Source organism: Oncorhynchus kisutch, unplaced genomic scaffold (assembly GCF_002021735.2).
Source record: "Oncorhynchus kisutch isolate 150728-3 unplaced genomic scaffold, Okis_V2 Okis01b-Okis20b_hom, whole genome shotgun sequence".
NCBI lineage: Eukaryota > Metazoa > Chordata > Actinopteri > Salmoniformes > Salmonidae > Oncorhynchus > Oncorhynchus kisutch.
The window spans coordinates 2,724,691-2,735,223 of NW_022261978.1; the positions used below are offsets into that span (position 1 = coordinate 2,724,691).

Genomic DNA, 10,533 nt, shown 5'->3' on the forward strand with positions numbered 1-10,533 from the left:
GATAGGAAAGATACATAAACAAATGTCACATGACTCGTGGCTGTTTTCCAAGATGGCGACTCCGGAGTATACACCGTTTGTGTTCCTCCTGTTATTATTTCAAAGCGGCGTTTGGGGCGTTCCCGTCTGTCAAACACCCCAAGAAAGTCCTACATGTGGATACAAGGTACGTCTATAGTTCCTATCCCTATTGTGGTGAATAAAAACGCAACTGAAACACTTAAACCGTGTATTGTATTGCAGCTTTGATGAACTTCTTCTTTAGCCTATTTCAAACACTTTAATTTTCGTGTAGAGAACACAGTAGCAGAAGTTATATTCCTGGCACAACAGATTTATACTTCCACTTAAAACGTGAAGTGCAAAGCTACAAATCCCATTCGATCTAGCCAGTCTTGCACCAAGTCTGGTCTTGCACTGTTTTCATTGGTGGTTTAATTACAATTCCAACTTTACAATGTTTATAAAGCTAAGTCGCCTCCAATATGCCTCTCTCCTTCCCATAACATTAGCCCACCAGCTAAAATCCCTCATTATTTTCCCATCGTGTGTGTGCTACACATCCTAGTCATGTCACGCTACCAAGCCTGGGATGTTGAACGTGCATCTGGTTCCCCACACCCACGACGACGTCGGCTGGCTCAAGACCGTGGACCAATACTTTTATGGAGGTCTGTATCCCCCCCACCCATCTATCATGTGGCTCACATCAACACACACAAACACACTCATAAACAGCTATGTCATAGGTCAAGGTGGTATAGTTAAAAGTTAAACTGACACATTGTTAAAACCATAGTTGTGAGGCTTTTATTATAGGCATACATAACACCTACAATAACCTAGAATCACATGGTTTTACATTTCAAACCTCATGACTGGGTGGATGTGAACCTCATGATAGATGTTGTATTGTGTGTGCATATGTGTTATCACGTGTGTGTGTGTGTGTGTCTAACCTGTGTATGTAACCTGCCTGTCGTCGTTCCAGACCGTAATGACATCCAGCATGCAGGGGTGCAGTACATTCTGGACTCTGTGGTGGACCAGCTGCTGAAGAACCCTGACAGACGCTTCATCTACGTAGAGACGGCCTTCTTCTACCGCTGGTGGAAACAACAGACTGATGACATGCAGAACACTGTCAAACAGCTGGTCAATGAGGGTGAGGCCAGAGAGGGGTTATAGAGCCTTTATAAAACATGTCAGGAAGCCGTTATAAACCGGGAGAGTTCACCTTCTACTGCTGGGGAAGGAGCCAGTCAGACAGCAGGTTAATGAGGGTGAGGCCAGAGAGGGGTTATAGAGCCTTTATAAAACATGTCAGGAAGACGTTATAAAGCGGGAGAGTTCACCTTCTACTGCTGGGGAAGGAGCCAGTCAGACAGCAGGTTAATGAGAGAAGGGATGTAGGTGTTATAGCAGTGTGATAAAGCATCTCTCTCACCTGAGTGTGACTGCTATTGGTGGTGTTATTGAACAGATGTAAATTGCAATTCAGAGGTTATAAACAGTTATAACCCCTTTAACCCCCTCCCTCCCTCCCTCTCAGGGCGGTTGGAGTTTGTGAACGGGGGCTGGTGTATGAGTGACGAGGCGACCACCCACTACAGTGCAGTCATAGACCAGATGACCATGGGCCTGCGGTTCCTCAACGACACATTCGGACACTGCGGTCGCCCCCGCGTCGCCTGGCACATCGACCCCTTCGGGCACGCCCGCGAGCACGCCTCCATGTTCGCACAGGTGAGGGTCGTATTCATTAGTGCTTCTTAATGTTTCTTATTACTGGTAGGTAATGATTATAATCCGTACTGTGTTTATTGTATTGAATGGGTGGCAGGTAGCCTAGCGTTGGTCCAGTAAGCCTAGCGTTGGTCCAGTAAGCCTAGCGTTGGTCCAGTAAGCCTAGCGTTGGTCCAGTAAGCCTAGCGTTGGTCCAGTAAGCCTAGCGTTGGTCCAGTAAGCCTAGCGTTGGTCCAGTAACCTAAACTACCATGGATGACCCTGTAAAACAACACATTTCACTGCACCTACCCGGTGTGTGTATTGTATTGACTGATGGTTCTGTCTGTTCTAGATGGGTTATGACGGCTTCTTCTTTGGTCGTCTGGACTACCAGGATCGTAACAGGAGGATGGTAGCCAGGGAACAGGAGATGTTGTGGAGGGCCAGCGAGAGCCTCACTCCCCCTATGGCTGACCTCTTCACTGGTACTGACCTTTCACCTTCAACCTCTAGCAATATAGCAACAGCTTCACGTAGTCGTTCCATTAGATATTTTCTGTCATATTGCTCACAACCTATTCAGTTTTTGCAATAGACCTGGGATATCCCATTTTCTTCATCAATATTACTCTTTCCCTTTCGGCACTAACATCTGTCCTCTCTCCCCACTCAAGTGTAGTCTATAGTCTAACACCCGTCTCCCCGGTCAATGTTTAGATGGGATACAGCTTGTGTCAAATTGAAGTCAAAAGTGTAAGTTGTCCTAACCTGCTACGAAAAGTTAATTTTGACTAAAGCTGTATCCCTTCTTGACAAAACTCCTCTCCCTTTATCAATACTGACCTCACCTTCAACCCCTGACCTCTGACCCCTAGCCACCCCAGTAGCCTAACCCAGCCCCCTCTCCTCCAGGTATCCTCCCTAACGGGTACAACCCTCCGGAGGGCTTCTGTTGGGACCAGTCATGTGACGATCCACCAATCAGAGACGACCCTGATCTGGAGGACTATAATGTTGACGATGTGGTGACCAGGTTCCTCCACATCGCACACGGACAGGTTAGAGATGAGACACACACATACAGGTCGGTCACACACACACACACACAGGTTAGTCATAATAACACACACACTCTCTCTCTCTCTCTCTCTCCCTCCTCCCCTGCACCAGGCATTGGTGTATAAAACCAACCACATCATAATGACTATGGGGTCAGACTTCCAGTATGAGAACGCCAACCTGTGGTATAAGAACCTGGACAAGCTCATTCGCTACGTCAACCAGATGCAGAGTAACGGCTCTGAAGTCAACGTTCTCTACTCTACACCCTCCTGTTACCTACAGGAGCTACACAGGGTTAACCTCACATGGTACTATACCACTATATTAACTATATGATTCTGTTAGAATACTAAACTATGTCTAGCTAGCTAGAGTAACGGCTCTGAAGTCAACGTTCTCTACTCTACTCCCTCCTGTTACCTACAGGAGCTACACAGGGCTAACCTCACATGGTACTATATTAACTATATGATTCTGTTAGAATACTAACTATGTCTAGCTAGCTAGAGTAACGGCTCTGAAGTCAACGTTCTCTACTCTACTCCCTCCTGTTACCTACAGGAGCTACACAGGGCTAACCTCACATGGTACTATATTAACTATATGATTCTGTTAGAATACTAAACTATGTCTAGCTAGCTAGAGTAACAGCCTCTGAAGTCAACGTACTCTACTCCCTCCTGCTACCTTAAATTATGTACAGGTCATTTAAATGTTTTCCCTTCTCTCTCTCACCCCCGACCCCCCCTGTCAGGCCTCTAAAAGGAGATGATTTCTTCCCCTATGCTGACTCAGCTCATGACTTCTGGACAGGATATTTCACCAGCCGTCCAGCCCTTAAACGCTATGAGAGGATCAGCAACAGCTACCTGCAGGTACACTACTCAAACCACAGACAATGGCTTAGTCTGAAAAGCTTTACACGCTGTGTTTGAGAGCCTCAAAGCCGTGATGTGTCATGGATAAGTTTTGACTGACTGACTGATCTAAAAGTAATATTGAGCAGTTATTGATGTTGTAAGGTGATTTGTAGATTAGTCAGTCTCGACTTGCCTTTAAAGTTGGATTTATGTCGAACGCGGCCATTGATTCCTCCTCGTTGGAGGAGGAGGTCGAAGGGGAGGGACTTGGGGCCTCTTCTCCAATGAGCTTTCCAGAGGGAGGTGAGGAGTCATGGATTTGACAGCTTGTACACTTTTCATACAAAGCCACCAGACATTCACTCAGGGATGACAGTTCAGTCGCCCCACACTGAGGCCATGTCTGGAGACGTGGTTAATGCATTATTCCTCTCCTCCCTCTGGTTTCACAGACGTGTAAACAGCTGGAGGTCCTTGGTGGTCCCATCTCAAGGAAAGGTCCTTTTGGAGCTGGAGACAGTGAGACCCTGAGTAAGTGTCTAGTGTACACACTTTCATCACATTCAAGTGCACTACTTCATCATCACTACATGAGTTGTCTAAGACTAGTGGCAGTCAGACTCTGTTTCAATGTCCATACTAGCATCCTTCTTATTAATACTGGCATCCTTATTAATACGGGCATCCTTCTTATTGTTACTAGCATCCTTCTTATCAACACTAGCATCCTTCTTATTAATACTGGCATCCTTCTTATTAATACTGGCATCCTTCTTATTAATACTGGCATCCTTCTTATTAATACTGGCATCCTTCTTATTAATACTGGCATCCTTCTTATTAATACTGGCATCCTTCTTATTAATACTGGCATCCTTCTTATTAATACTGGCATCCTTCTTATTAACACTGGCATCCTTCTTATTAACACTGGCATCCTTCTTATTAACACGGGCATCCTTCTTATTAACACGGGCATCCTTCTTATTAACACTGGCATCCTTTTTTATTAACACTGGCATCCTTTTTATTAACACTGGCATCCTTCTTATTAACACTGGCATCCATCTTATTAACACTGGCATCCTTCTTATTAACACTGGCATCCTTCTTATTAATACTAGCATCCTTCTTATTAATACTGGCATCCTTCTTATTAATACTGGCATCCTTCTTATTAATACTGGCATGCTTCTTATTAATACTAGCATCCTTCTTATTAATACTGGCATGCTTCTTATTAATACTGGCATGCTTCTTATTAATACTGGCATGCTTCTTATTAATACTGGCATGCTTCTTATTAACACTGGCATCCTTCTTATTAATACTGGCATCCTTCTCATTAATACTGGCATCCTTCTCATTAATACTGGCATCCTTCTCATTAATACTGGCATCCTTCTTATTAATACTAGCATCCTTCTTATTAATACTGGCATGCTTCTTATTAACACTGGCATCCTTCTTATTAATACTGGCATCCTTCTCATTAATACTGGCATCCTTCTCATTAATACGGGCATGCTTCTTATTAATACTGGCATCCTTCTTATTAACACTGGCATCCTTCTTATTAACACTGGCATCCTTCTTATTAAGCAAGGTATTAGCAAGGTTGACGGGGAGTGTTCTGTGTTGTGATTGGTAGAGAAGGCCATGGCAGTGGCTCAGCATCACGACGCCGTATCCGGGACGGAAAAGCAACACGTTGCCAACGACTACGCTAGGAAACTGGCCAACGGCTGGGCACACTGCCAGGTACCTACCATGTGTGCCTGTTCTTTCTATTGATCCATGCAGTCTCTCTTGTTAGATGAACTGTGTATGATTGACTCTCCACCTCTCTCTCCGCTGTGTGGAGGACTATAGGACACAGACTAAATAAAGTATATTACTGTACACTGAGTGTGTAACCTCTCTCTCCACTGTGTGGAGGACTATAGGACATAGACTAAATAAAGTATATCACTGTACAGTGTGTGTAACCTCTCTCTCCCCACTGTGTGGAGGACTATAGAACACAGACTAAATAAAGTATATCACTGTACAGTGTGTGTAACCTCTCTCTCCCCACTGTCCCAGGTGTTGGTCAGTAACACTCTATCCTCTCTGAGTGGATCATCTGCTCCTCGTGTTTACTGTGAACACCTCAACATCAGTGTGTGTCCCCTCACAGAGACCAGCAAGAAGGTAACACTACATGGGCACACACACACACTCACTCACACACATTCACACACACACACACACACACATATACACTCACACACACTCACACTCACAATTCCTATTTGGTTCCTTGAAGTTAAATTTCCCTCCTCTCTTTTTCCATGTTTCTCTGTCAGTTTTCAGTGAACGTGTACAACCCTCTAGCTCGTCCAGTCAGTTGGCCAGTTAGACTGCCAGTCAACGGGACGGCCTACAGTATCTCAGATGCTAAGGGCAAGGCTGTGGACAGTCAGGTTGGTCTGTTGTCGTTGTTCTGATGTCGTTGTTCAATAACCTTTGTTATGACAGTTATGTATTGTGTGTGTGTATTTGCGTTTTGTGAGAGTACCCCACTCTATCCCCACCCCCCCCCAGGTGGTCCCAGTGTCCCAGGCCACAGCGGCGGTGCGACGGGGCAGGGGGTACGCTGTCAACGAGCTGTTGTTCCAGGTTCAGGCCCCTCCCCTGGGCTACAGCACCTACTCTGTCTCCCTGCTTCAGAACGGCCCTCCATCTCCTCCATCTCCACTGCCCAGGGCTCCCACGGCTGTACAGAACAAGGTCTGGGTCTTATGGCTGGACACAAATGTACTTTCTACTATGAAAGCAAATATTTGATGTATTGATTTCATGTCACCAATGGAGACCAATATTCCAAAATGTACAATGTCTCCGTTAATGATGACATATCAATGTTGGAAAGGTGTTGTTTTAAGTTTGGACAGTTTTGTATCTAGGTTTTTAGGTTTGGATGTCACCTGTTCTGTCACTTTGTGTCTCCTCTAGTTTCTCAGGGTGACCTTTGACCGGGAGACTGGTCTCCTCAGCAGCCTCAGTAACCTGGAGACACAACAGACTGTCAAACTGTCACAGAACTTCTACTGGTCCGTACTACTTACTCTCTGTCTACCCTTCCCTCTCTCTCTACCCTTCCCTCTCCATTTATCTCTACCCTTCCCTCTCTCTACCTCTCCATTTCACTCTACCCTTCCCTCTCTCTTCCTCTCTACCCTTCCCTCTTTTTCTCTCCATTTCTCTACCCTTCCCTCTCTCTCCCTCTCCATTTCTCTCTACCCTTCCCTCTCTCTCTCCATTTCTCCCTACCCTTCCCTTTCTCTCTACCCTTCCATAATTATTTCTCCCTCTGTCTTTCTCTCCGCATCCTTCTTCTTTAGTCTCACTGTGTGCTAGCATTGTTACATTGAGGGATTTTCTGTCATCTTTGTTCTGTGTATGTTTGTCCAGGTACAACGCCAGCGATGGTAACAACTCAGAGAGTATTCAGATGTCAGGGGCCTACATCTTCAGACCGAACACCTCTACCCCCTTCATCATCAGCAAGACGGCTAAGATAGAAACACTACAGGTACCTACTACATTATACTTCACCTAGTCTCTTTACTTGCATGTGTTTCAATATAATTCAATATGCATGAGACCCACTAAACGTTCGAGATTCATTCCAGTCATCTCACAATTTCTAGTCTCAGCCTTAACCCCCTTCTCCTGTCTTATTCCCCCCCCCCCTCCCTCCCTCCCTCAGAATTCCGTGGTGCAGGAGGTGAGACAGTGGTTCAGTCCCTGGGTCTCTCAGGTGGTCCGTCTCTACACAGACAGCAGGGCTCTGGAATTGGAGTGGACTGTCGGCCCGGTGCCTATAGGGTGAGGAAGGGGCTCAGAGCCACATGGGGCGGGTCACAGATAATGCACTGGAAGGAGAATGGAGCGTTATTGAGACAGCCTGTGCATGTCTGGCAGAAGGAGTGAGTCTTTAACGGACTAGAAAGTATTCCTGTACCATAGATTATAGTGTATCATGTTCTCTCTATCTGCCCCCCATCAGTGATGACCTGGGTAAAGAGGTGATAAGTCGTCTAGACAGCAGCATCAACTCCTCTGGTGTCTTCTACACTGACTCTAACGGCAGAGAGGTGCTGCAGAGACGGTGAGGAACCTGTGTGTTTCCCAACTCTACGCATCAGTATGTGTTGATGATGGAGTACTGTATTCCAGTAGTGTGTTCAGACACACAGTATACACCCTAATGCGTTGTATATCTGTCTCTGACAGGAAAGACTACCGGCCCACGTGGAACCTGAGACAGTCTGAGCCAATTGCTGGCAACTATTATCCAATCAACTCTAGAGCTTACATTAAGGTGTGTCTCATTGGTCATCCACCCCGGTCAGACACTTCCTCTTCCTTCTCTCATGATCATGCACTTTCTTTTCCTCTTCCCACTTACAGTTCCTTTTTCTGTGGTAGACTTCTGGTCCAAAACTCTTCACTCTGTTTTACAAGTTCATGTGATATTATCTGACAATAGTAAATGGTGACTTCCACTGTGTGTTGTGTGTGCAGGATGACAAGGACCAGCTGACTGTAGTGACGGACCGTTCTCAGGGAGGGGGCAGCATCCAGGATGGATCACTGGAGATCATGGTAACACACACAGTCTCTCACTACTCAAAGACATCAAAGACATCTGTTGTGTGTGTTTCACGTCTCACCTCTTTCCCCCGGCTCCACACCCTGTCTATCTTTATCACTGTCACATCTGACATACTCCATCCCCCCCAGCTCCACCGTAGGTTGCTGTACGATGACGTCCGGGGTGTAGGTGAGCCCCTCAACGAGACGTCTGACATTTACCCAGAAGGCCTGGTGGTTCGTGGTCGCCACCTCCTCTCCCTCAGCCCCCCTGCCATGGCTGCTGACACACACCGCCCCCTAGCACAGGAAGTGGTACTGCAGCCTCTCATCACATTCACCGACGGAGAGCTGCACCCGAGTACCAGGCTGGAGGTGAGAGAGAGCCCATCGCAAATGATTCTTTCCTCAAGTTCTCCTCCTTGCCTCTTTCTCAACCGTATTGGAGAAGGTTCAAGGTCCCGCCCCTCAGGCCTTCTTCAATGGATTTTGAGAAAGAGGTGAGGCATCTAGGAAAGGAGGGAGAGTGAAGGAGGCTGATTGAGGAACAGTTATCAGCTCTGCAGATGAAATGTGTCACTTTGGACTATTGAAATGAACCCATCTTTGAACCCCCCCACCTCAGTTCTCTGGGCTACAGGCAGTGCTGCCCCCTGCTGTTCACCTGTTGACAGTGTCTCAGTGGGACCAGGACACAGTGCTGCTCAGACTGGAGCATCAGTACCAAGCTTCAGAGAGCAAGGAGCATTCCCAGCCTGTTACTGTTAATCTGCAGGTTAGTGATATGTAATACTGTATACACACACACCATACAGAGACTGTGGTTCTAAGGCTGGAGCACCAGCAGCAAGCCCAGGAGAGCATTCAGTCTCACTGTCAGGTTAGTGGTGAACACACACACACAGTACTGCTCAGACTGGAGCATCAGTATCGGGCTTTGGAGAGCAAGATGAACTGTCAACCTACAGGTTCAGAACTCCCACACGTATGCATACGAGCCATAAACAAAGTGAAACCTTTTACTAATACCATACATTCCTGTCTCAACGTGATGTAACAACTGTTATTCACAAGTTAATTCATTTCAAACCGCTTTGAAAACATGAAAGCAATGTAGATACTGAAGTTACTGACAGATGCTCTACTCTCCGTCAGTCACTCACACACTGCTCTCTCTGTAGAAGCTGTTCTCCACTCTGGACATGCTGGGCGTGTCCGAGATGAACCTGTCAGCCAATCAGTGGAAGGATGAGATGACGCGTCTGGACTGGAAGGCGGAGTCAGGTACACATCACACAGGTGTAACAAATCAACTCTGCTTACTCAGCCCTCTAGGATGCGTGAAGACCGCTGACCTGCTTTAGTGTAGCAATTCCTTTGTTAGTCCGTTGTGGGGCTTGATGCCTGTTGTCTCCATTTGCCTCAGGTGAGAAGCCCCTGCCGAAGAGAGGGGGAGACCCCTCTGTGTGGGAGGTGAGCCTCAAGCCCATGGAGATACGCACCTTCCTGCTCCGTGTCAGGCAGAGATAGTCAATCACCAACCTCCGTTCCAGAACTAGCCAATGATCAATCCCTGTGGCTTAGCAATTATGAACTCACTGCCTTGATTGGATGTAAATAATTTGGAGTCTGAGTACATGAAGATGAATCAAATGAACAGGATTTCTTGTCATAATTGAGTTGACCGGAGTGGGATTTAAATTAGCTCCTATAAAAGAGCTTCTTTGAAGCCGCTGAACAATTCCTTTATGTTGTAATTTTAGTGCCAATACCACAACCTTTCTAGTATTTCAAAGCCATTTTCAGTAACTACTTATTACTAAATCGTCATTTGTCACTAACATCAATAAACTATTCACACACACACACCTGTTACCAATATATATTTTCTGATTCACATACTGGTGCACATTTTCTACATGCCGAGTGAATATTCTGTGCAATAAGCGATTTTTATTCCTCTCGAATGTGCCTTTCGTAAATGAGTGGTTAAGGCTGCATTTACACGGGCAAAAGATCCAATCTGATTGGTCATAAGACCAATTAGTGATCAATGTGCAGCTGATATTAAACCCAGGTTGTTTCTCAGTGTGTATTCACTCACCCATTCCTCCACATGACTATAATATGTACATTTATGTGCTACAATGGAAGTCAAAGCACATAGAAAATTACACAACAGCTGTTATAAAAATGAACCATCAGTAAAAGCTATTTTTCACAAGAACAAATGACTTCTCCA

At 45.9% G+C, this 10,533-nt stretch overlaps 1 protein-coding gene across 3 annotated transcripts; it reads left to right on the top strand.

Annotated features, from left to right (window-relative positions):
- The first annotated feature begins 32 nt into the window (after positions 1 to 32).
- LOC109886770 (lysosomal alpha-mannosidase) lies at positions 33 to 10,159 on the top strand. 3 transcript variants are annotated; one of them, XM_031811280.1, is made up of 24 exons: positions 33 to 166; positions 569 to 671; positions 992 to 1,165; positions 1,553 to 1,746; positions 2,081 to 2,213; positions 2,641 to 2,786; positions 2,899 to 3,033; positions 3,178 to 3,242; positions 3,545 to 3,665; positions 4,103 to 4,181; positions 5,302 to 5,411; positions 5,736 to 5,843; positions 5,999 to 6,115; positions 6,237 to 6,422; positions 6,648 to 6,745; positions 7,107 to 7,227; positions 7,405 to 7,523; positions 7,705 to 7,806; positions 7,932 to 8,019; positions 8,223 to 8,303; positions 8,442 to 8,666; positions 8,917 to 9,066; positions 9,473 to 9,590; positions 9,718 to 10,159. In XM_031811280.1, the coding sequence occupies exons 1-24, from the start codon at positions 53 to 55 to the stop codon at positions 9,819 to 9,821; spliced, it is 2,991 nt and encodes a 996-aa protein (XP_031667140.1). In that variant the 5' UTR covers positions 33 to 52; the 3' UTR covers positions 9,822 to 10,159. The 3 variants fall into 3 exon arrangements, with proteins under 3 accessions (XP_031667140.1, XP_031667139.1, XP_031667141.1); XM_031811279.1 differs by lacking the exon at positions 3,178 to 3,242 and having other exon boundaries at positions 2,899 to 3,098; XM_031811281.1 differs by lacking the exon at positions 3,178 to 3,242 and having other exon boundaries at positions 2,899 to 3,098; positions 9,473 to 9,575.
- Positions 10,160 to 10,533: the final 374 nt, after the last annotated feature.

What these genes read in the sequence shown, in the direction of transcription:
- LOC109886770 (XM_031811279.1), top strand. Translation starts at nt 53, where the DNA reads ATGGCGACTCCGGAGTATACACCGTTTGTGTTCCTCCTGTTATTATTT. An exon ending in TGGAGACAGTGAGACCCTGA is followed by an intron (nt 4,182 to 5,301) that starts GTAAGTGTCTAG and finishes TGTGATTGGTAG; the next exon opens with AGAAGGCCATGGCAGTGGCT. An exon ending in ACGGCTGGGCACACTGCCAG is followed by an intron (nt 5,412 to 5,735) that starts GTACCTACCATG and finishes CCACTGTCCCAG; the next exon opens with GTGTTGGTCAGTAACACTCT.